At 37.2% G+C, this 26,651-nt stretch overlaps 2 protein-coding genes across 3 annotated transcripts; both read right to left on the bottom strand.

Annotated features, from left to right (window-relative positions):
* Positions 1-1,104: 1,104 nt before the first annotated feature.
* Positions 1,105-4,428, bottom strand: LOC131307489 (uncharacterized). Its single transcript, XM_058334022.1, has 4 exons — positions 3,710-4,428; positions 2,670-2,738; positions 1,604-1,696; positions 1,105-1,490 (listed from the first exon to the last, which is right to left on the bottom strand). The coding sequence occupies exons 1-2, from the start codon at positions 4,224-4,226 to the stop codon at positions 2,716-2,718; spliced, it is 540 nt and encodes a 179-aa protein (XP_058190005.1). The 5' UTR covers positions 4,227-4,428; the 3' UTR covers positions 1,105-1,490; positions 1,604-1,696; positions 2,670-2,715.
* Positions 4,429-15,228: 10,800 nt separating this feature from the next.
* LOC131307485 (transcription factor bHLH149) lies at positions 15,229-16,996 on the bottom strand. 2 transcript variants are annotated; one of them, XM_058334011.1, is made up of 2 exons: positions 16,741-16,996; positions 15,229-16,212 (listed from the first exon to the last, which is right to left on the bottom strand). In XM_058334011.1, exon 2 carries the CDS (start codon positions 15,948-15,950, stop codon positions 15,333-15,335), a length of 618 nt encoding a protein of 205 aa, XP_058189994.1. In that variant the 5' UTR covers positions 15,951-16,212; positions 16,741-16,996; the 3' UTR covers positions 15,229-15,332. The 2 variants fall into 2 exon arrangements, with proteins under 2 accessions (XP_058189994.1, XP_058189995.1); XM_058334012.1 differs by lacking the exon at positions 16,741-16,996 and adding an exon at positions 16,311-16,451.
* Positions 16,997-26,651: the final 9,655 nt, after the last annotated feature.

Here is a 26,651-nt window from a genome sequence, read left to right as displayed (position 1 = left end):
ATTCTTGAATGTAACGACATTAGCAATGGTCAGGAAGTTTAAAAAAGCACTTACGAAAATGTTTATATTTTTTGGGAGTAGACAAACACGAGCAGGCTTCACTTACTGGGTAACACCAAATGAAGTGTGCCCTTTTTTTTAATCAATAGTATAGATACTCATCCAATACCCACAAAATTTGCTCTCGAAGTTGATTAGATATTGAGTAATATAGGTCAAGTAGACATGAGAAAGCAACTAAACAGTTTGCCTCCCAAAAGGTTGCAAGTTCGAATCCTTTGATAATTAATACCCGACAAGGACAAGCTAAGAACATTTGTTAATGCTGAAAATGTCCTTAGCGGATATTAATTATCAAAACACGTCCTTAGCCAGCATGGTCTCTGGTCTCTTTAGATCTTTCTCAGGCTTCTTTTAATGACGTTTACTTTTTGCCCTCCATAACTGTTCGTCAATGCCATTTTTGAAGGTGAATGAAGGAACATGCCTTGAATTAGAATGGATAATTTCAAATTACTTGGGATGATAAATTGATACATTATCTATCACAAACATACGTGTAGAGGCAGTGGGGGTGGCAAAGAGATAGACTGAGGAGGAATCTGGGATGATAAATTGATACAAATTCAGCTGGGGTTATGTGATGGTATTGTCACGCATTTTTGGACCATTTAGTTACTTTCATTTTGGTACACAAGCAAGCACTTCGATATCGAACCCATAATAATACAGTAGCAAGCAAGCAACGCCTTTCAGAATCCACTTCTCAATTCCGTAAAGTCTTATACCGAATGGTCAAAGTAGCATCTTACTTGGGACACCAAAAAAATGCAATTTTTTTACTTTATTCTTTTTACCGCAAAAGCCAATTAGAAACGAAAGCTCTTAAGTTTTACAAATGCAGGGAAATGATATTGGCACTCCAAAAATTGATGCAGACACTCCAAAAACAAAGGAAAGTGACTTTGGAGTTACACTAATTTTAGAGTGTCTGCATCAATTTTTGGAGTGTCAATATCATTTTCCATGCAGAAAGTCTAAACATGTTTGTTCACATAAAAGAAAGGTGTACTAAAATTAACTTATAGGACAAAGAAGCCAGGGAAAAAAAAAGCCTCTTATAGGACCTCGACCTGGGTTCGAGAACATTACGCAGAGCTGATCTGAGCTTTGAAAATAATCAGCTGATCAATACACACAAAGGCATTGCCCATGCCATGTTAATCCAATTGCAGCGAAAAGATAGACAGTAGAAAATTTCGGTAAGGGAAGATGTGTGAATTCTCTCAACTCCTCATATCCATGCACAGTAGCAAAAAACTGAACATGCTGTTTCCAATTCCGAAGGCTGTTTTCAACAATAATATATGGAATGTAGCCTATGCTTGGGTAAGCTTCAAAATGCAAACAAGCCGCAATGACGCCTTGAGGTCCAACTACTAAACTGAGCACTTCCCAATGGTCCGGATCGAGATATTTCTTCTAGGTAACTGCAAATAAAAATCAAGAAATATTTTACGAAAATGCAGTTGATCAATTGAGTAATTGTATTTGTACAACCCCCATTTTCAAGTGAAGAGGAAGAGAACATGATGTGGCATACCTGGACAACCAGAACCCTGCCCACTGCTTTCATTTGGAGAAAGGTTCTTGAGTTACACAACTTGAATCACTATGCCCTTTCCTACATATGCAGCTGAAAGATTAGAGAACTTGTCAAATTCATTTTCATTCTGATCTATGGTAACATGTACCATTTACAAGAGAAATACATAAGAATGGAAAGGTAAGCCATAAAACAAAATCAAAGATTCAAAATGGTAATAAAGCCAAACTAAGGGGTTGTTTATCAGAAGCAAATGCATCACAAATTTCTATACCAAATTCCTGCAATAAAACAAGATAAAGACATGGTTACCTTTACAACCTCTGCCTTGTCCCATTCCCAACCAACCCAAACACAAGCCATTTCTCCTTTGGGATGCTATTGTCTTGTCTGGGTCAATTTCGAGTTCTGTGCAAGCATTTAGCCATGTTCCATGATTCTCATTACATGCGAAGTTTGTGAAAATAAACCCAATGGCAAATGAAATTTATTCATTGGGCACTAGGGTTCCCATCACAGCCCCACTTGTGGCTTACTATATGAAGTTTCTTACCGAGTTACCAAGGCCCGAAGAGAAAAAAAAAAAAAAAAAAACCAGAACATCCCATTGTGCCAGGCAATAAGGGAGTAGAGGAAACTGTTGTACTCAGTCCATGCACAAGGTTCTGGTTCCATGACTAAAACTTGCGCTATAGCATTGCTAGAGAGCAATCTTTGGAAGAAATTCCAATACAGTTGTCTAAACTTGGGCGTCTTGAATGAACAACTCTTTAGCCAAATTCCAAAAGGTGCACACAAGGTACGTGATCGAGTAGTTAAAGAGAGATTAGGAACTATGCACAACACCAGTATGAGCATGCATTTCAGAAAATAAGGAAAGCGGTAAATAGTTCCAGAGCTTGATTTTGGATAAAAATTAATTCCATTTGAGAAAAACAACAGCCATAGTTGTCGTGCTTTAAAAGCGTAATTAAGTTTGATAAGCCAAAGATTTCCTGACAATAACTAATCCAAATACATGATTATTGTAGCAATACGAAGAAGGCTTAGAACAAAGTATTACAGAAAGTTATTGAGTGAAATTTGCTGCTGGCACACATCTCTTGTCATCATACACGTGAACCCAGAAGACCTGAAATGTTGACGATTGAAGAACACATGTTACTTTGCAATTATAACAACTAATAATACATAGAAAGCAAACGAAAGACAGATTGTTGCAGAAAACGTAAAAGCATATTGTTTTCTCCGAAATCCCATCCACCTAAATGCTGTCATTTAGGTCCTTCCCTGATGGCGCTTTATCTCAAGTTTAGAAGATTGTAACATTGACATTGGTGAAAAAATGTGGACCATGTCTCTTTCCTCATATTCATCAAAAGAATGACATGAAAGAAAGTTGATGCACACCACTAATTCGCGTAGAAGAATACTTACAAAACAAGTGGTAGTTTCTGCTCTAAACCAAAAACTGTTTATTGTAGAAAGAATGCCATGTGACATGACGTAAAACTATTTCTTACTGTCACACATGTACCAAGGTAAGAGTATGACAAATGGGTACGCTTCTAGGTGTCGGGCTTATGAAATTCTTCTGTAAAGGACATTGGGCCCGGCAGTATATTAAGTAACAGAAGTAAATTGTGTTCACAAGGTACCATAGACAATTTCATGCCTTTATGCTTATACGTAGTTCTCCATTAAACTCGAGTACTATAAATGATTTCTAGGTCAGATTCCAAAATCAAAATGTCAGGCATATAACACAGGTGCTCAATACGTTTCGAGGATTCCCTGTAACGTAGTGACGAAAAAGATAAAGAGAAGCAAAGAGGAACCACGGGGTAATAAAGAAATGTAGTGCGAAAATATGTAGCTATAACACAGTCCAAATCTGAGTCTAACATCCATGTATTGACTTGTTTTTGTACAAAATTGCGACCACGTCCCCATGGGTCCAATTGCAGATTTGCAGTTTAAGCACATAGAAAACACCCCCAGCAAGAAAACATGGATCACTTTCTACAAGTGCTGATTAATGTACAATTTTCATTGCCTGGAGTAAACAGAAGAAAGAAGTTCAAATTCCAGAAGACTCGATACCTTGAAATATAATCACGAAGCAGAAGATAGCTGTGACAACCATTGCACATAGATTGCTGTTAAGTGGTGAAGCCTTATCTGCTTTTGCTTTCCTCACTGACTTCAATCTTTCAACTCTTTTCCGTTTTAATGCAGCGAGCTCAGAGAATTCTCTCACCCACTTAATATCAGCAGAATCCAGCAATGGACCTCTGGGAGGACGGGGCGGTTTAGAAGAACCTTTAGAGCTTGTTTTCTTTCTCTTGTCCGTCGCCATTTTTTTACCCAAAAGATTTACCATTTCCACATTGTCAACCAAAACATCATCAGAACTCAGCACCTTGTTGTGTGAACCTGAACTCTCTCCACACCTTATAGATCTTTCTAATCCCACCAGCCCACTCCACGACTTACCCAATAATTTGTCCACATGTCTTCCATTCGAACCAGGGTATCTTATTCCATCTTCGTCACTCGTAGTCCCCCCACTTTCCAAATCTATGTCTACATCACTACCTCTTGGATCCATGTCATCCATCCCATCCCAATCTCTTTTCTCCCACCTCAGCCCTCTCAATATATTGAAAATCAAAACTTCTACATATCTTAACCAAAACCCATAAATCTTTTCAGCTGGCCTATAGTGTTAAGAAAACGAAAAGCTCATCTTCCAAACAACTGGCCATCATGAAACCATTAACCTTGCGAAATGAACCCCCTTTGGGCCACTTAACTCGTAGCTGAAACAAGGAGGAATTCCTTAGTATATTTAAACTTCTCCTAAACAATAGAAATGCACAACTTTCTCATTACAACTTTAAGAGAGCTACGTTTCAAGTTCTAGTTTTTTCAAAATTCACCAAGTACATACAGCAATATCTTCAAGTACTGACCAATGCCCTGCATTTAGCCATGAAATATGACAAACAATGTCAATGAAAATGGTCAACGTAAAAGAACTGACCAACCCTCTTCTCATAAGGACCACAGAACACCGTCCATTCAATAACCCACAACGTTTGTTCTTTTCCCTAAAAGAAAAATATAGGAAAATAAAATCGCAAGATCTCCTGTTGGCTGTTTTTCTTTTGCTCCATTTGGTTGTTAAGACAACTTGAACCCAAACAAAAGGGAAGTAAAAAACTTGATGTGGGGTGTATTTACTTGGTCAGACTCAAATGTAGTTCACATTTCCACATTTACCGAAACACAAATCACATCTCCATAAGCAAGAATACATTTTCAAACCTTCAAATTTTCTTTCATTTCCCAAGTTCTCGAGCAAGCCAAACAGAGGCACGAAAGGAATAAAAAAAACACAAAAAGGAATAAAGAACATCAGACCCACAAAAGGAAAAAGCAGTTAGAAAATGGGTGTGAAATCCAAACCCAAATAAATAAAAATAAAAAAAGGTCACCTTTTGGAGGTTGGATGCCGTAGAATTTGGAGATTGAATCGACAAATGCTACACAAATGCTCACATTCGGATATACAAATATCTTCAATGCAGCAGAAAATATCTAAAGATTTTGCTCAAATTGATGTAAGAAGAAAAAGGGTCGTCCGCAATCGAATGGGAAGCTGCTCCAAATCCCCTGATTGGAGAGAGAGAGAGAGAGAGATGAGAGTCCCACCGTCTTAGGATATAAGAACGGTGGCAACGAGGTCGTTTCGAGGGAAAATGAGCTGCAACGTCGTCGTTGAGTTTGTCATTTTTGGATTTAGCTGGCAATTGGGATCGGTCAAAGGTGGAAATGGATAATCGGAGCTGGAATTGGGGAAAAGAAAGGAAAGAAGAAGGAAACGAAAAGAAAACTTTTATGCTTTGATTGGAAATTGGGAAAAGAAAGACAAAAAAAAGGGGTTAAGTTTTGGCATTGTTTGGTTTGGATAGAAGATGAGCGAAAATAGAAAAATTTAGATTTGTGCACAGTACAATTTTTCTCTCATTTTTTCTTCTTTTCTTTCAAGTTCCAAACACAGCATAATTTTTTTTTCCTTTTCCTTGTTTGGTTTGAGAGAGAAGAGAAGATAAAATGGCAAAACAAGGTTCCACGATTACTAAAATTTTCCTCTTACTTTTTCTCTAATTTTCTTTCTTAACTATTTTCTCTTTTCTTCCCTCAGTTCCAAACATATTAAAGAAAGGGTGGAGAAAAATAATGTTAGATTTTTGGTATTGCTATTTTCCCCCCCTTATTTTCTTCTTTCAAATCAAATACGAGAGAATATTTTTCCAAACAAACCCATAAGGATGTGAAAGGTGGTCCCTCTCTTATCTCACCACCATCTAATTTGAGCATACCCAAATTGGAAATCAAATAGTATATTGAAGTTGTATACCTACGTCGTACTTGAGCCACATAATGCATGTGTGTGAGAGAAAGAGCGAATTTCAATGTAAAAACGTCTTTTGTAAAAATCTCAAATTTCAATGGCAACTTTCGCTCTCACAAATTTTAAATTGTGAGATATAGAACCATCTCTGCCTAACAAATTATGGGTACTTTACAAACTTAAAAGTGATTAATATTTCTACTATACGAGAGTTATCTAACTTTTGATATTGAATTTGTCTCCATAACACTTCTTGTCCTTCACATGATGGATACTAATAGACAAAAAATTGCCATGTACGAAGATAAATTGTTACATTATTTCCTAAAATTGGACTAGCCCATTATATTCCCTAAATATGTTTTTGGTCTTTCCACCACCAACAAGGACGGTGGTTGAAGTGTCGCAGTTGGTGTTCCTACTTCCAAGCAACCAAATCTTTCTGCCATATGAGTTAAGGAGGGGAGATCATGCCTATAGCTGGTTTGAGTAATAGTTGATATGGATAGATAATATGAGAAATAATTTGATTACCCTCATTACATCCTAGCATTGAGAATACAAAAAAAATAAATTTTGAAGGGTTTGGGGGACTAATCCGGTCTTTTTCTCCACCCGAATTAGCTAAGAATGGGGCGAGGATGGTATTAGCCAAGACCCTTCGAGGGGATTAGCTTTTGGATAAATTACAGGACAGTCCAATTCCTTAGCTTTTCCCCTCACTTCTCCCCCTTCCTTTCCCACTACCAATTCCTTCTCCCACTGCCAAACAGGCCCATGGAGTGGCTATAGTTATGGATCCCCTTTAATCAGATCTAAATTGGGCCAGTTACTAGTTCAAATTTCTTGGTCCAGTTGCTAGTTAGTTTTGCTTGGGCCAGACTCGCACGTTAATGCCAAGGAACAGGTCTAAAGTCCACAGGAATTTGGGATTCGAATAGAACTTTGAGGATATTCCGTAGTACCAAAAAAAGAAGAAGAAGAAAGAATAGAACTTTGATAAGTACAAATTTCCTTTTTGCAAAGCAGCAAATGGTACTGATGCTAAGTTTCCATGGTTGTCTAAACGGAGTGAACGAGCTAAAGCCTTTAAAATATGAATTTCGAGACAGGTCATTCGCCTCACACACATTAACTAAGAGTCCAAATGGAGAAAATAACACCGATAAGCTATATGACAAAATTTTCAAGGAAAATCCACCTTGAAGAAGTGGCCAGTGTGTGACAAGGCCAATTCGTGACAATTCTTCTAGTACCGGGGAAGAAAAATATGAGGAGAAAATGTTACTTTTCCGAACCTAAAATTTCAAGGCGGGGTGCTAGAAAAAGAGTACAACAAAGTAAAGAGGATTCTTACCCACAAAGAAATTGGATCCATTTCTGTCCTTGATTTGGACTGGACGAGACAGTCAAGGTCTGGACCATCCTCAACGTTAAGAGTCTCTAAGTAGTAAATCCAAACCATGGATTATACAAATGTATGGTTCAAATCTGTACCGTCAGGTCTAGTCCAAAACGAGAATCCGGACCCTTCAACAAAAAATGAAGAGAAACAAGAAAAACATCTTAGACTAAAAAATGACATTGTAGCTTTGCTGCTATGTCGTGAGATCTTAACACTATGGGTTTAAACTAACATTAAAGACACTCAAATGTATAGATATAGTACGGAGGCCATCAGTTTTACGAGTGAGCTAGCCATAATAAATATTGCATTGATATATCACCATCACTGGTTCATCAAAATATATAGCTGGTGTCCGAATTTGTAAGAAACTATTACTCGACCTACAACCTTGTTCTCTCAATCTTTTCTCGAATTTTTTTAGTTTTTGTTAGTTTTGCGCCGAATTTTTGTAGATTATGGATTCGTCTCGACCAGATGAATCGGAAAAGTATTTTTTTATTTTTACTCAATATGTTCTTTCTCATTCATTTTGTTTCATCTGTCTCTCTCTCCATTGTTCACTGAGTGAACGCTTAGAAGGCCCAAAATTACCGTGAGGATGAAGAATAGTCAAACGGAGAGATCCGAGTGGTCATTTTCTAAACAATTGGCAGCCCAATATTAATGTGAGGATCAAGAATAGTCAAGAGGAGAGAGATCAGAGTCGTCATTTTCTAACCTGGGGTTGGCTGAGTGAGTAGTCTTGGTTTAGGACTTAGAAATTTGCTATCTCTTAATATTTTAGGTTTGATTATTCTTACGGTTTTGCTAACCTCCGCCCACTAGGCAGAAGATAATATACACATAATTCCAAATAAGTTCGGATATCAATACATATCTCACGGATATTAATATACTTTCACAAATATCAATACATTTTTCTCAGATATCAATTCATGTTTTTACTTATTACCTTACACCCTTTGGGTGGATATTAACATGCGGGAAATGATATTGGCACTCCAAAAATTGATACAGGCACTCCAAAATCAGTGTAACACCAAAGCCATTTTCCTTTGTTTTTTGGAATGCCTACATCAATTTTTGGAGTACCAATATCATTTCCCTTAGCATAATCCTTATTCCTATCAGCAACTCTTGAGACCAACTTACTAGCTATGAGAGAGACTGTAGAGGGTTAAGTTCTTAACAGTTTGCTCCCTTCTAATATTTCAGGTTCGATTATTCTTGTCAGCATGCCAGCAAGTCTTGGGACCAACTTAACAGATCAAATGTGGGAGAGACCGTAGAGATTAGTCGGAAGTACTCGCAAACTGGCCTCGGAGACACCCTGCCTTTAAAAAAAAAAAGGAGTGGTCATTGTCTCAACTACCAAACATGCCATGCCACGTGTGACAGCCCAACTATTGGGTCCACCAAGAAATCCAAAACGGCGTTGTTTCAATCGTCAAAAGTCTACTGTATAGGGTTCATAAATGAGTAGAAGAGAAACATGGGCTGATTGATATAAATGATGCCACGTGCACGAGATACGTGTTTGTCTTTGTTCCTTTAGTTAGCACGTGGCCCAACATAGCCCATAAGCAATTTTTTTAATTTTTAATTCTAAATTTTTGAAATATGCTTTTCCATTTTCCATTTTTCACTTCTTCTGGCCGTAGGTAGGAGGAAAAAAAAAACCCATAATCTTGAGACCATATTTCAAATCCTATCTATGATCTCTCTCTTATTTGCAGAATAAAGCAAACTTGAAAGATTTCCAAAATGAAAATTCAACTTCTTTTTAATTCAGCTATTAAATTAGTTCGTGCGTCGCTAAGCCTTGTGTTGTTGTCCATTTTTTTTTCTCGAACTATACGCAAACTATACCCACTTACTCTCTCGACAAACTTCCCTCTAGCTATCACTTTTGTAATTTACATTTATTCATTGAAGTTCTGCCCTAGCGAAAGTACGTGAAAATAACTATAGATGGTTAGTACGTACATATATATGTTCTTCTGATACACATACGTGATTAGTGCATGATACTATTGCACTCTACGAACACAAGATCGTGTTCTCTGTTCTGTCATTAATTTTTCTGAAGTACATTTACAAAAACCTGTGCCATGTGCTAAATGTGGAACTTCCTTTCTTTTTGATTGGCTAAATGTGGAACTTGAGAACTCACTATTTTATTGGCTTCATCAGGCCAAATACAACTGATTTCGTTCTCAGATACGAATTTGTCAACTTATTGTGACAACAAATGCATTGATGAGAGTTGAAACTAGGGTTTCGTTTCACGTGCATGCTATGACAATACAGTACTCACACTAATAGAAATGGTCTAGCTTTTTTTTTCCCTCCTCAATAACCGGATGTCGCGGCCCGGCCGAGGGCCTTGAAGTTAACGATCTGGCAAACATCTACTAACCCAAGGTTTAGAATGTTTGGCTTCCGTAGGATTCGTACGTACGCATGACCTGATGATGAATAAACTTATTTGATTTCTCATGCTCACTTGGCTAAATCCCTTATGATTACACTAATAATTACAGTAATAGTCTAGTTCGTGATTAGTTCTTAAGTGAAAATTACTTTTCTTATTGGTTCACGATCAACGAACACTTTGCAATAAACTTATTTCAATTTGACTACTGTCGTCTTCTACAATACTTTTTTCTTACGACAATCTAAATTTATACGTTGATCGCATATATAGAGCTTGTTTGAGTCAAGATGACAAAGATTCTTGTATCTGCAAATTTAATCTGCACATCAAGTATATGAAACCAAAGGACAGTGCCGACTAGATCTCTCTTTGTTGCTTTCATTCTCACATTTAATCCAAAGTAAGAAAGAAATGAAAATGGATGGGGAAAGGGGGTTACAAACTTATTACTATTTATTGTTCCCCTATTGCTTCAAGAATGACAAACCAAGACCACCACCTCCCCTAATTACACCAACATATTTCTCCAAAAATGGCCAATAGTACGTACTGTCTACTATACTGAAAGAGGAAGCTTCACAGGAAACCAATTTTTAGAGTCATCCCTCATGGAAGCAAATTGATACCAATTTGGCTAGGGTGGACCAATCTTCAAGGCCACTTTCTCTATTCTCTCTTTTATACCTACCCACTGTGTGCCACAAAATTGGCCTATTATTAGGTACTCTCAGAGTACCATGTGACATTGCCAAGTGGTACTCCCTGCAAATAAAAAATCACCACCGCACAATATTAGTTACTTGTTGTCTCTCAACCATCCAACAAATGTGCACTCCAACAATCAAACAAAGTTGAATGATAATGTACATACTGCGTGAAATTGTCACCATGTAAACGGTTAGGAGTACTATCGTGTAAGTAACATCACGTCATACTCCGGAAACGCTGAATAATTACTCCAGAATACTATATATTAAAGTAGCTGAGTAATTTTGACAAAAAGGGTGGCTTTCTTAATTGAAGTCACATGGCTGCATGTGAGCTTTTAGTGTGTGCACACATGCATCAATCAATGGAAAAAGACATACGTCCATGTGTTTTTGTTGGGAATGAGAGAAGCCCATAGGAGGATCCCATATGTGGTCCATGGCTCCAACACATGATCATCTAACCACATTGGCTCCAAAAAAAGCCTTGTGATAGGGATGCCACTTGGCATGTTGTGTGTGTCTTAATCTTAACCGCGACAGTCTAGCTGTCGCGGTGGCACGTGGTAGCTTTTGATTAGTAGAAAGAGATTATTTGAGATTGACCCCTAATTTAATTGTCTGCCCCAATAATAGAGGGGGTTTAGTTTTCACCTTCTGTTTTCATCTAGTCCATTAACAATGCAAAATTGGGACTAGATCATCTTTATGACTGGTTACTTGATTCTAGAATTTTTAGGATTAATAATGGCTGATAGACTCCTGTATAGTCTTGTTGTTCCTCGTAATGTTGTTCAGGGGATGTCCCGTTGATTTTTGTAGTTGCCATGTTTTTGGTGAAATGAAATTACTTGCCCAAAAAAAAAAAAAAAAGCTATGGAGGTTATGAGATGAATAATGTCGATGATCATTGAAACGAGCATGCAAAAAGTTTAATTAGTAATTTAAATTTAAATGGTGAACCACGTAACTGGATAAAAAGATTTGTTAAAATTCAGAGTTTTATTTAGTTACTAAACTCGTAATAAAATCAATAAAAATGGCGACGTAATTGTACAGGTGGATAAAAAGATGGAGACTTTGGACTAGGATCTTGTTCTTAGAGACTCAATTCTTAAGATGAAAAATCTCCTTTATGTTCTACACCCAATAAAAAGGAGTACTGTTATTAGTACCGATGGTACCGTAGAGAAAATGCATCGACGGCCGATCCGAGCCATCCAAAAATTTTAGAAAACAAAATCGAGTGGGCTTGCGTGAGAATAAATGGCATCCGAGGTTTGTAGGATGTTTAATCCGAGAACCCTTTTTTCGTGTGTATACACGTATATACATATATAGACGAAAAAAGGGTGCTCGGATCAAGCACCCTACACATCTCGGATGCCGTTGATTCCACGCAAGCACACTCGGTTTTGTTTTTTAAAATTTTTGGACAGCTCAGATCGACCGTCTGGTGACCGCCGGTGCATTTTTCCTACGGTACCATCGGTACCAATATCATTTTCGAATAAAAAGTGTATCCCTTCTTTTTCTCCCTCAGTAAAAGGATGGTCTAGATTGAATCAAAGTAGCGATTTCCAATAAACTGGGGAGTCCAACCGATATCAAATGTTCGGACTTAAGCCATAGCTAACCCGATCATTGGAGAGAAAAATATTGATCTGTCACCTTATCACGGGCTCGATCCGTCACCATACCCCCACTGAAATACAAGTTAAAAGTGAAAATTCCCTCTCCCAACCATCTGGTCCCAAATATCGAACCCAAAACCAACAGAAAAGGAGCAACCTTATTCGCTGCTCCAACCACTTGAACTATCACCTCAGTGGTCAATAAAAGTTTATCCATTCAACAATTTGAATGGGATAGAAAAGCCAAAGGGCAAGGGTCTTGATTCAAAATAGCAAAAAGCCTTTTGGGTTTATTCCCTATCTCAACATGTGCCATTACTTGGTGGGGCAGTGCCCTTAAAGAAATGCAGCACATGATATCTTCCTGTTGCTTATTGGACCAATTTTGGCGGGACTTGCCCAACATATGAGACGACCATGTATATACAGCAATGTGGATAAGCACTAGTATTTCTCCATCACTTCACCCAAACACATTCATTCATTCCTTACTTTTCACTGTTTTTTTTTTTTTTTTAACGGAAGAACAGCCCTACACCAAGTCACTAAATGGATCTGACTACGCAATCCAAACCTCCGGGAGAGCTAGCCCGGCCACAAGAGTCATGGTCCCAAAATTACTTCAAGATAATCACCCTGTGGAAAAACGAACTCCAAACCTTGAGGAGTATTCTCAAAAGCCTTGGCATCTGCCCGAACCATTGGGGCAACTCTTGAGTGCATGTGTTGCTTTTCGCTGTTTTGCAGTATCACCAGATTTTTTTTTTTTTGGCCATATTTTATAGTCAGCGGTGGTTAGCGGGGTAGCTAGATCAACACTAGGGGAGTCCAGTAGTTTTCAATAGTTCTGGTTCCCAATCGCCCCCAAAGGACCTCGAATCTCTGCCTCCTGGATGGAGGAGAAGGTAGGTTGCCAACTGCACTAGGCAGTGGAACCTGAATCTCTCACCAGATTAAAGTGGTAGTAATAAAAATTAGTATCACGTCTTCATTATTCGTCCTTAATTCCTAGCTATTCTCTGACAGAAAAATCAATCATGCATGCATGTTGTCTATGAGGCCCTTCTAATTCCTTTTTACCAGGAGTATTTTTCTGGGTTCTCGAGCTCGGATCGATCTTTCGGACCGGATTTTGACATCTGTCGAGTAACGCTGGTTTGCCAGATTATTAACCCAGTATCGCGCAGTAATGATAGCAATACAAAGAAACAATTGACTGACAGACTCCCCAAAGCACCAAAAAGGATAAAGATAAAAAAAATTCCTTTGATGGAGAGGAGAGAATTTAGATTGGGATTGACAGTGAAAGAAAATTAGTCAGTGAAGTTAATGTCCGGTTGGAGCTAAGAATTGTTAAAATCCAGACCGTCCAAATACATCTTGACGGTCGGAATTACGCGCACAACCAACACTACAGTTGTGCACGTAGCATTTCTGTTGTTATAATTATGTTGTGTTGTTTGAGAGGTGAAAGAGATTATGATCATGACAATGTATCATGCATGTATGGATTGAGTCTGCTAGCTCCAGCCTCCAGGACAGACTCGACTGACTATATATAAAACAACATTACGGGGAATTTGCGGTTCGAGCGGATGATTACCATCCCAACTCCATAACCGAAAAATTTGCAGCACGAGCGGATTACGATTCCGGCCCGAGGTATATATAGCCAAATACCGAATCAATAATGGACTTACGAGATTCGAATTCCCATCCTCCTCCTGCACGGGCTTATCGAAACAAGTCCAGAAAACTAAAAACAAGAACAGATCGAGCACTCTCTAGAGAGTACAAACACAAAAAAGCACCATCAAATGGGGTCCTCTATCTGATCAATGACACAAGTAGCTTCCCCAAACAAAACCCAAAACGTGGTTGATCGGTCTCTGTCTATTTAAAGGGGAATCAAAACGTTGCCTTCTTTGGGAAAGAAAGAAAGGAAAAAATAAAAATAAAAAATTACTCCCTCCGTCCCACTTTGTTCCGCCCGTTTCCTTTTTGGAACGTCCTAAAAAATTGTTTATATCTCATGATCTATAATATTTTATATATTCAATATGAATCTTGTTTGATAGGTTTCATTTTATTTTTTTAAACAAAGTTTTCGAAATTATAAAAAACATTATAGATTGTGAGATACAGATAATTTTGTGGGACGTTCCAAAAAGAAAACAGACGCAACAAAGTGGGACAGAGGAATAATCGATATTTTGATCCCTTTAAAAGCAACACACCGGCATTGTTCAATATTGTACCCTAACTGAACAAATAAATAAAATAACTACTCTAAACAAACCAAAAACAAAAAAACAAAAGAGAAAATTAATTTACTAGAAGAAAAGAATATGAGGCCAGAAGTATAAGGCTTTGTTTTGTTAAGGTTTTTACTACGTATTTTTTAAGAACTTTAAATATTTATTAGTTTCATATCTCATTTGTTTACCATTCGGATGAACACGAACTCAATTGAGTCTAGGTTCAATAGGATTTTTAAGCTCATAAGACGCCAAACACAGACCCTTAAGGTCTCGGGTAGTTAGGCTAAGTTCTGCTAAGGATTTTTTGAGCTTTATTTTAGATATTTATGTAAAAAAATCATAATTTTTTACCTTTTCGATTCGTCTTTGACAAGACGAATACGAATCAATAATTTACAAAAATTAGACGAAAAACTAATAAATACATAAAAAAATTTAAATAAAGACAAAACAAAAAAAAAACCAAAAAAATCTTAGCAAAACTTGGCCTTAGCCAGCTGATATATTTGTAACCATTTGCTTCTTTCTTTACATGTACTCCTTATTCGATATTTTATTTACTTGAGACGTGCAATAGTGTCTAGAAATTTTAAAAAGTATGAAAAATTACTTGTTATTTGAAAATTACACATCTTTTCGTGGAGAACCAATAATAAGAGACGAAGGGTGTCATTATTTTATTTGGTTTATTTTCTTAAGCCATCCTTTGAAGGCAAACCAAACTAGAGGAAATGATGCTAAAAAGAAAAAAACACTATACAACAAAGATACATTAAATAAAAATTAATCGGAATAAGAGTTTAAAAAAATATTTAAAAACATAAAAAATGGAAATGACAGCTTGGCATAGACCAACTAACTACGACAGATTCGAGCCGAAGTCGATCAACTGATGAGAATGATCGGCTTCGGCTCTAGCGTCGACGAGTCCGGCTAACGCCGCCATGGTTCGGACTTGCATCTCCAGAGCCGCGATATAATCCGTCGCCTCTTCTAGAAGGTTCGGAAACGATAACTTCCGGCAACCGGGAACTAACCGGCCGAGCACCCTCACTTTCTTCTGCAAGACCGGTAACCTCTTCTCGACCGCCGGTTTCCTCGGTCGGAAACCGCCGGTCACCTTCGCCTTCTTTTTCTTACGCTGTCCGAGTCGAAGCCTGAGTCGACTCGTGAGAATCGCCCTGCTCCACCGAGTTCTTCCCCTGGCGGCGACGGCGAGGACTCTGTCGGCGGTTTCTCGGATACGGCGGCCGGCCGCCGGGGGAGAGGAGGTCCGGCGAGACTGGCGGAGCGCTTCGATGAGCTTAGCGGAGTAGATCTGTTGCTCGGACGTGGATTTCCATCTGAGTTTTATCTCATTGTTGTCAAGTTGTTCGGCTTGGTTATCTATGGCGATTTTGCGTCGTTTTCTGCTGCGCTTTGTTTCTGATAGTCTGTTGGAGGTTGCTCCGGGATTCGAGATTGAAGGCGACGCCATTGGTGGACAGATGGTTCGGTAAGAGCGAGATTTGAGGATTAACGAAACGTTGCCGTGCACGCGAGCGAGTTGTCCGGATTTGGTGAATCAGCTGGCCAGCGTCGACGTGACGCAGGCGCGAGATTAGAGGATTAACGAAATTCTCTCCGGTAGATACTCTGTTTCTTCTCTTGGATGGATCTCTCTACCTGTATCTGGATTCTCTCGCTAGATCTTCTTTGAGCGACAAAAAGTGGAAAACAGGATTCAGAGTCGGGAATACCTGCATATTAATTGGAGTCCGTAAGACTCTAGAGAGAGATGTAGAAGAATAATGAAACAAATTTACAGAGAAAATGAATCTAGCGTGATGTTTCAGACCTAAGTTAGCGTGCGCGTACGTGAGCAGCAGTGTAAACGTGAAAGCATTTCTTTTGTTACAGAAATCTGAAATCTATGTAGAATTAACAAGAACGTAAATTGAGAGCGCGATCGCAGTATAAGAGGATCTCTTCCTAGAATTATGTGACTAAGATTTAGTGAAAAAGTTTACATGAAAAGATGCATACTATATGTGCACGTGGTACAAGAAGAAATGAAGATGTGGAAAACCTTGTAGATGTATTTCGGAAACAAAGTCATCAAAAGGTGAGTCTTTTTCAATGGAGATAATCTCTTACTTATTACGTACGAAGAAATCTATAATCCATCTGTGGAAAGAAAGAACAATTGATAGTAGTATCTAGCAAGGATTGATCAAAGTTAAATTGCAAGATAATTATTAAATGTGTAGAATAAATCCATTATTTACCTTTGAACCAGAGTAGATTTCTTCAAGGGGAGAGAGTGGAATGGGGATCGACAACAGTAGAACCGGAGATTGATAGATGGGAGGGTATGTTGGTATGAGATGTGAAGATTTTGGGGGGGGGGGGGGCGGCTATTCTGCAGGGCGTTACCGATGCTATACTGTGTATATATATATATACACACCAGCGGAAATGAATTACTACTAGTGTAGAGAGAGAGAGAGAGAGGGGAGACTTTTCAGAGAGAGAGAGAGCGCTAGCCACGCGGCCGTACGTTATTCACATTTATTGGCCCCCCGCCTCTTGTCCTCTCTCCCAGTTTCGTGAGCCGAGGTTCTCTTTTAGAGCTCGTTCCATAACATATTTTAAAAAAATAATTATTTATTTATATTTTTAAATTTAAAAATAATATAAATAAAAAATAATTATTTGTTTTTTTTTGCACTTTATAAAAAAATTTATTGAGATCTTTTAAATAAGATTTATATTGTATATTTTTAAATTTTATTAAGCCCATTATTTTTGAGCTTGAAATTGCTTTTTTTAAAAATAAGTACTTAAAACTCGTTCTGGAACGGGGCCTCACTCCCTCCGTCTCCAATTGACAAGTTTTAAAATTTGTGTCATTTTTTATTTTTTATTGTTTATATCTTTATAATGTTTTTTACGAGTTTGAAAAACTTTGTATAATAGAATTAATTGAGAATTATCAAACAAGATTCATATTGTATATTTTTTTAAATTAATATTGTAAGATATAAAGAATTGAAATTGACAAAAATATCAAAAATTGTCATCCAATTTGGGACGGAATGAAGTAATAATTCCTAAGAGCTATTTAAGTCAACTTACACATACTTCAATTGCTTTCTTACCCAATTCAGTCAAAAATATATCATTCATGCTGGGACAAAGAGTAGTGGCAGAGGGAATTCAAGCCCAATGGGGGCCGTGACCCCCTGGGATTTCCATTTTCGTCACTCTTTTTCACATACACTGGGAGAAAAGGTTACGATAGCAAGCTGCCCCTACCAGAGAGCCTCCTTTGGCTTTTAGTTTGACTAACTAATAATTACAGTATAACCTCTCTTTTTTTGCTCGGCCACAGTATAACCTCTTATGTATTGATCTCACATTATCAATTCAAGCTCAGTGGCTGCAAAAGTAAGTTTCGATTCAATGTTTTCAACTTTATTTTTTGCTCATTTTTGAATCACAAAGGTGTTTCGGAAACATATTCGTCGATCAAATGAATCAATTTTGTGACAAAAAACCCTTGAAAAAGAAGTGAAATCTTTTGTTCTGAGAAACAAAATAACATTGTGTTTAATTGTTGTCCCCGCTAAAACAAAGTACTGGCTACGCTCCTGACTAGGAGACTCAAGAGAGATTGCTCTCTTGGACTGCCTAACTCAATATGTTGTTAGGTTTCTAATTCAGAATGTCAACATTTATAGCTCATCTATGTTGCGGCTATTCCTTCGGGTTCTCTCTCTCTCTCTCTCTCTCTCTCAATTTTGATGTTTCTACCGCGTGATTTACTGATGAAAATACTAATTTGCCCTTGTAAAGTTTAGAAGTGTGATGACGTATCACTGGAGTGGGGGTGTGGCCTCAAGTCAAGGGTTTCACTGTCACCTTTATAATTCCACTATTGAATCAGTGAAACTCAAAAAGGAGTTTCTTGTCCTTATATTTCATTTAAACATACTTTTTTTTTTCCGTGTTTTCTGTAGTGAAAAATTTGTAGATTTTTATTTGTGATTGAGAAGTTATTAGTCCGGTAATAAATAAGTTGTTAAGAAATATCAAATTGTTTCTAGTAGTGAATAAGTTGTTGATGGATTTGTGAGTAGAGTTACAATAGCAAAAAGAGATTTTGTTGACAACTTTTTTGTTAGTAGAAACGAAATAATAAAATGTTGAAACTTTTTTGTGAGTGAAACGAAATGATAAAATGCGTTAAGTTTTTAGTGTTTTTTTTTGTTAGTGGAAACACCCCCTAAATTTGCATAAGATTTGCATGAAAGATTGGTATGCATAAATGGTAGAGAGAATTTTCTATTTTTCTCATGAATCTGAAATACAAGACCGACTGCAGAAATTACAAATAGATGGTGTCATTTACAAATATATATAAATTGCAATGGTTTTAAGAAAATAATCCCCCTAAAAGGGCAGGTTTAATTTCATAGGGTATTTTCCGATATATTCTTTCATGAATTAATTAATGAAAGCGAAAAGAAGTTTATCAAAATTTAAATGAATAATTCAAGAATCAAAACGTCTTTTCAAATTAACGACTTTTTCCCCTCTCGAACATTCAACTATCCCATTAATTCCTCGAACCGGAATTTATTTTATTTTGACAAATAAGCTAGCAGACGTTGACGTTTCATCTCCGTTCGGTCCGAAAGGTATGCATATGTGCCTCATGTAAAGTAGTAATTAGGTCAACCTAAAACCTTCCTTTGGTGTCAAAGTAGTACTAGTAATAATTTGTTTGCAAATAAGTACACTATTTTGCTTGCGATGAAAGAAGGGAATTGATATTCATGCTCCAAGATTTACTGTAGGCGCTCCACCTTTTTGTATACTTCGGGCTCCAAGATTTACTGCAGGCGCTCCACCTTTTGTTTTTATACTGTTATGTTGCTGGCAATATCAGTGTATATTTTGTTTTTACACTGTGATGTTGTTGGCAACATCACAGTGTAAAAACAAAAAGGTGGAGCGCCTGCTGTAAATCTTGGAGCGCGAATATCAATTTTCGCGCTCCAAGATTTACTGCAGGCGCTCCACCTTTTTGTTTTTATACTGTGATGTTGCTGGCAACATCAGTGTATATTTTGTTTTTACACTGTGATGTTGCTGACAACATCACAGTGTAAAAACAAAAAGGTGAAGCGCCTGCAGTAAATCTTGAAGCACGAATATCAATTTCCTGAAAGAATTCTTACAATCCAACATTGATCACAGGCCGGGTACACAACCTAGGACTCATTTAAAATGGAGCTGTGCTATCCACACAGATTTCTGTGCACAGATTTTGTTGTGGGGCCCACCACGGGTTCCACACAAATCATCCAAGCCGTTCATTAAATGTAAAACATTTTTTCAAGGGTCTCCGTAAAAAATAAGCTCAATTCAATACCTATATGTGCTTCATCCAACCATCTAACTTTTCATTCAGATTTTCGGATAATGAAAAGTTATACGATTGGATCGAGTATCTATAGGTATCGGATTGAGATTATTTTTTACGGGAACCCTTGAAAAAATATTTTACATTTAATGAACGGTTCGGATAATTTGTGTGGGACCCGTGGTGGGTCCCACAACAAAATCTGTGCACAATCTGTGTACAGATTGTATGTGTGTGTAGACTTTCTGAATGTGTTGTCATCGCAGATCGAGGAGTTGAATTTTCCTCCATCTGTTTTCCTATTCCCGTTTATTTCACTTTCTGATCACCAAACCGAACGTGCGACTTAAATGTACCACCCATGTCATGTCTTAAATCCGGGAGCATGATCGATCGTGAACCATGTGACCCTCCGTGGAACTCAAAACAAATAGAAAAAAAGAACGGATATATATACCTTAATAAAAGGGCCCATATGGACTACACTGACCCTTGTAATTTTGGAGTTTTACGGCATGACCCAAAATGCTTAAGCCAAAGTTACTAGCAGTAGGTTACATAGTTTCTTATATACCCAAGATTAGCCATGTAGACTTCCGATGTGGGACGACGTGTTACAAATGAAATCATTGAGGGCTTAAATACAAGGAAATTGATTTTAGTTCTCCAGTTTTAGCCACTAGCACTCCACTTTGTGTGTTAATCATGTGAGAAAACAAAACGAAAAGTGGAGTGCTATTGGCTAAAAGTAAAGTGCCAAAATCATCTCCCTTTAACTACAATTTCAAGACTATAAATACTCAATTTAGCATAGTAGTACTGAAGCGTTTTCCTACAAAATCCTTCAAAATACCCTGAGCTCCGGCTCTTAATCCTCGCACTCGCAAATTTTAGTTGTTTGAGATAGGATTTGAAGACTCTTTCATGCTCCAGCTCTCACTCTCACTGTTAGAACTGTGGCTAGCTCATATGTAAAGTATGAAGAGATACTAAGGAGTTCTAGAAAAAAGACCAGATGCTGAAGCGGAACGGAGAGGAACGAGTGGAGTGTAGGGTAGGGTATTTTTGGAATACAGACCAAATACCAAGTTAGGGTTAGAATAGAGTAGGTATAAATACTTTATGTTGTAAACCCTATTCCGTACTGTGATAATAAAGAACAGCAACCGCTCTCGCTCCCATGGACGTACCCGATTTTGGGGAACCACATATATCTGTGTTAATTTCTTTACTATTTATACTCGTATATCGTGACGATCCTAACACTCACACACACACACACATTATGTGACTTAGTTCCTACATACCACACAATAATTAGGCCAAATTCAATCAAGACGAATTCAGCACTCCAAGGGATTGTTTTCTTTTTTGAGGAAGGGTTTTGGAGTATTGAGTGAAGATAGATAGATATAGAGATTGAGGTAAAAAGTGAAGAGAAACTTACTGAAAGCCATGCGTAGAGTCATAGAGAGACAAAGAAATCTTTGAGATGCTAAGAGAATAAACACACACATATTCAAAATCGATTTGTTTATGCAATATGTAGAACCTCATAACAAGTTTTAACGAACAGGATAAGACTCGAGCTCAGGTTAAGTCCAATAATTTCAAGTTGTGTGTATATATAAATACATTTGTGGTGTTAATTGTGTCATTGAAGCTATGGCACAGGGAAAACATTTAAACGGCATGTCTCCTTATCTTGTCTTGCAAGCCCTCTGTGCTGCCTGGGCTCCAATCTCATATCATGTCCATGTATATATGCATATATATACATTTTTTAGTTTTTGCTTTTGGTTCAATGGTTAGGAGTGTCTGAGTCAACTTACGCGTACCTCAACTAATCCCCACCCCGATCTGATAAAAAACAGACCATTTACGTCGAGACTTGAAAATTCACAAGAAATTTCTTTCTTGCGAAAATGGTTAGTTTTGTCTTTTTTTGATAGAGGGGTAATACTGGCTTCCACCAATTGGATGTCTTGTGGGGTCAGTCTAATTTGTTTCTATAGTGAGCAATGATTAGTGGGTGATGCTCAAAAGGGAGAGGGAGAGAGAAGGATGGCATGCATGTGGGTTGTTTTCATGGCTCTTTATAACAATGCTGGCCTTTTGTTCTGTTTTGCTCTGAGCGTTTTTTGGACTGGCATCCCTTATGGGTTGTGGAGACGTTTAAGCCACATTGCATTTCCATGGTCCCCTTGTGGGTTGGGGAGGGATTGGAGGATGCTGCCAAGCACCCCTGTAAAGCATGTGTAGAGCGGTTGATCCGGATATTCATCTCGATAATCGACGGTTCGAATATATGCCGAGCAATCGACAATTCAGATTTGTATACGTTCATATGCAATTCGAGTCATACAAATCTGAGTTGTTCGTGCCAAGATGAACGGCCGGATCGATCACTTGACATCGCTTTACAAGAATGTCGCTTGGTAGCATCCCGTGTCCGTTGTGGAGAGGTTTAAGCCACATTGCATTTCTATGGCCAATTGTGCTCTCTCCTCCTATTTTTCCCCCCTCCCTGCCCCATTTTATTTTCCTTATTCTCCACATAAAAAAAAAATATTATTACAAGCCATTTAAAATTTGTTTATGATATAATCCCGTACGTCCAAATAACAAAACTGAACTAGACTGAAAAAGTTACAATCTATGCTTGACAACTTGATTTTTCTGAGTAGACTTCGCTTGACCACGATAGATTATTATTAATCCTAATCTATTCTATTTGAAGAAACTTAGGGAGGAAGAGGGGTGCTTACGGGAATTGAACCTTGCCCATGTGCATAAGAGTATAAGGGAGACACCAACTGCACTCCACTCCACTTATGACCACGGTAGATTATACTAGTATATAGCAATTCCGTACAGAGAAGGGACTAAAAAGATAAAAGATATTCAAAAATATTACAGACTTACTATTGCAAAAATATCCTTATGGCCCTCCCATTGCTAGAAAAGAGGGAGTACATTCAAATATTCGTGTAAAGATAGGAGCTAAGTCACATAATTCTCGTGAATGAGCCTGAAAATATCTTTGTAACACATTTCAAACTATCAAATTCGCAAGAGCAAGAATCAAGAGCACGAGCACAAGGCATTTTAAAGAATTATGTGACTCAGAGATTGACAGTAATTAGCTCTGTTTGTATGCAATGTCCCAAAATTTTCCTTGTACGTACGGTTGAGAAAGAAAGAAAAAATTCACAGAATATCTAATCAACAAGGTTGTTACGGTTTGTCAAATCTTACGACTAGATCAGGCCATCCCAATTATGATTATAATAGTAATAATTTAAACTTTTTCTAGGAGATTTTTTTATTTTTTTACAATTTAATCCTCTATAAAGCACAGTGCTTGCGTTGTCATATAGAGCTAGTAAACTCCGAAAAATTTTCTCTACTAGTATTTCGGTACATATCCGGTCATTGAATATCAAGTGAGAATCGTAAACATTCGGGACGATTTCTCTCGCGTGATTCAATAACCGAAAATGCACCGGAACACGTACAGAGAATTTGAGCGCCACAAGAAATTAAATCAAAATATATATACAAGTCTGTTACAGGGCATATAGAAGCCAAAAAACAAACAACTACTAAGATAAACACATGCAGTATATAATAATCAAATGAACCTTAGTGGGAAAAGGGCATGCCAGAGATATTTGCCTCCTTTTGTCGAGACAAATCCCAGAACGTTGTGATTTTCCAGCAAACCTGCAATCCCCAAATATATTGTGTGTGAAACCCATTAATTTAAAGAATCATAATTGACTCTCTCTCTCTCTCTCTCTCTCTCTCTGGGAACATGCATGAACAGTGCACATCCCGATTAGATAGTTTTGCTTGGGAGATCTGGAAAGATTATTAATACGGAGTATATGCTAGTACATTTTTATAAGTGATCCGAGTCTGAAATTTAAGATTTACTGGGCAAATATAGTACTACTATTAATTGAAGTTTTACTCTAACCAGTGAAGTCTTGTCTCCTTGGCTTGTCTCTCTCTCTCTCTCTCTCTCTCACTCTCTCTCTCTCCTTAGATTCATTAGATTGTTGTCACATGCATGCAGTCAGTACTATATATGTCAGCCTTGACCTTGAGCCCAGCCCTTGTAATTTTAGTACACTGTTGTTTAACATTAAGCATGCATGTGTAACTATCTTTCATTTACAATATTATGATACTGATATAATTTTTTAGCCCTTTTACTTGGATTTCTAACCTTTCATTTTTAATATACACGCACTCATCACCACGTGGCTACGCGCGACTCGTATTCTAGAAAAGAAAGATATTTTTCCCTTATGTGTTGATGTTTTTCCTTTAATTTCCTTTTACTTATTAATGATAAGTTTCCTAAGTTTTGGAAACTTATTTCTATAGGCTAATTTTAAAAAATCTTGCATTTTTATTATGAGTTAAAATACAATTGTTGTAGAGATCATGTAAGCTTTAGGGACCATACCCATTTTGGATGTCATAGTCTCAGGATTCTTAATGTGGGGGAACCGAATAACATGAAATTGTAAATTAACAACAAAATATCATCCTCATATAGCAATAACACAATTTTGAGGGGACCTTTCTTCATAATATTTACATACAAAACCTAAAATATAATAGAAATATTGAGATAATTAGGAGGTTTACGGAGAATCGGGCCCCGATTACACCCCTGTGTCCGCCTCTAGTCTCATTGCAGCTGTATAACACCTCAAAGATCAAAACAAGTACACATGCAAATTTCTAAGCATAGACTTCTACTCCATGTGTCATACTATAATTTTAGCTCATTGGATCGATACATAAGGCACTTCTGTGCACAGGAGCAATTATATATAATTCGTAATTGGCTAAGAATTATGGTTTGATGAAGCAGTATGCATTACTACTCTTTTTTTTTTTAAGTGTACACGCAAATGCAAGAAAACCTAATCTATCTAATTTAATTTACGAGGCAAAAAATGAGAAAACTCACGAAGAAAAATCAAACTCCATGTATTACGAGGCGAGAAATGAGAAAACTCACGACAAAAATCGAAATCCGAACGAATTCCTAAAACAGCCTTAATTACCATAATATCGATCCCTTTGTTATCCTTCTAAGCATACGTACATAGATTTTCATGATTTATTCATAAATTCCAACTTTCAAAGGCACAATATTCCACATGCCACGTACGTACGTTGGAAGATATTTGTCTAATAAATTATTTCCTTTGAGCTAATGGGAATAGAGACGTACGTAGTACCATTCTGATCAGATTCAAGCAATTTAAGATTCCTACGTACTTATCTGCTAGTTTGACAATTTGTGGTAGTTCACGGAATATGAACCTATGCTATGCTATGCTATGCACCTATCATAATTCATTCTTTTTCCCTTATATATTATGTACTTAGAATATCCTCAATATATACACATTTTATAATATAATATAATTAGGTTCCCTCACATGGGGTTGACAAAGACATTGGAAAAATTGTAAATACTATTATATAGTCTGGATCCATTGCTCCCCTAACATGGGTTTTGGATTTAAATAACACTTGTTCATTTAACTCAATCTTGGAAATTTATTTTAATACTCTACTTTTATATACTCCATCCGTCCCACTTTAAATGTTTCCTACGGGAGCCTGTGCATTTTCAAACCAAAAAAAAAAAAAACATATTTCTACATACAATTTTTTAAAAAAATTTCTTACACCAAATCAAAGTGCTCAAGAAAATAAAAATTAATATGTAAAAATTAATATTTGTTGGGGGGGTTTTGAAATTGCACGAATTTTTGTAGGGGACATTAAAAGTGGAACAGGAGTATATAAATACATATACATACTTTCTTTCTTTGTTTTTGTTCATTCCAATTACAAAATATCCTGTTACGTGTGTAGAGAAGAATTAATGTTTAATAAAAAGATAATTCCGTAATTTCACATGATATAAGAAAGAAGAAGGTGCAACTGAAGAAAAAGTGAGTGCTAATTAAGTCATTACCTTTCTTGTTTCATTGATTTCTGATTCTACAAAATTGTTGAATTTTGATGGGCAATCCACCTGATCTCTTTTCACGTGGGAGAAGACTACCAAATTTTGTGTGTGTGAGTATTTATGCTTAATCTGTAAGTAATGCCAATAGTCCGTTTCAAAAAAAAAAATGCCAATAGCTCAAAGTCACTCAATTCAAGAAAAAACTTGTTAAAGGGTGGGCTAACATTGAGTCTTTCTTTTCATACATTCTTCTGTCAAAATTAGAGAAGTATCTTTTAATCATATCTATAATTTCCATCGGTGGATATGGAGCTCCGGTGTTCAACGGCTTCCTAGAGGCGACGGTGGTGGATTTCCGCCATTATCAATAGAGGCAATGACGGCGACTGCTACGGGCTTGGTGCTTTTGCTTGATGCAGATCTTGTTCTTCCAAAATTTAGTCTTGAGTGGACTCGCGAGGTTTTTACTATTTTACTGTTCTTGTGTCGCTTTTGTATTTGTTTTTGTCGTTTTTTCTTGTATTTTCTGTCCTTTGTACTTATCTTTTATTATAAATACAATATATTTCTACTCCCTAAAAAACCTTTTTTTTGAATAGCAAAAAGAAATTTTATTAACATTTGAAGATGTTACAACGATTAACAGGGAGAGAACACACTCCCTAAAAAACCTTAACCCCCCCCATATTGTTCGAAAAGTTGTCTTATCTACATTCACTTAGTAGAGTTCACTTAAAACTATTATGCCTCGTTTTTTCCTT

The sequence above is a fragment of the Rhododendron vialii genome, chromosome 11a (genome assembly GCF_030253575.1).
Source record: "Rhododendron vialii isolate Sample 1 chromosome 11a, ASM3025357v1".
Classification (NCBI taxonomy): Eukaryota; Viridiplantae; Streptophyta; class Magnoliopsida; order Ericales; family Ericaceae; genus Rhododendron; species Rhododendron vialii.
This window is presented reverse-complemented; position numbering and strand designations above follow the sequence as displayed.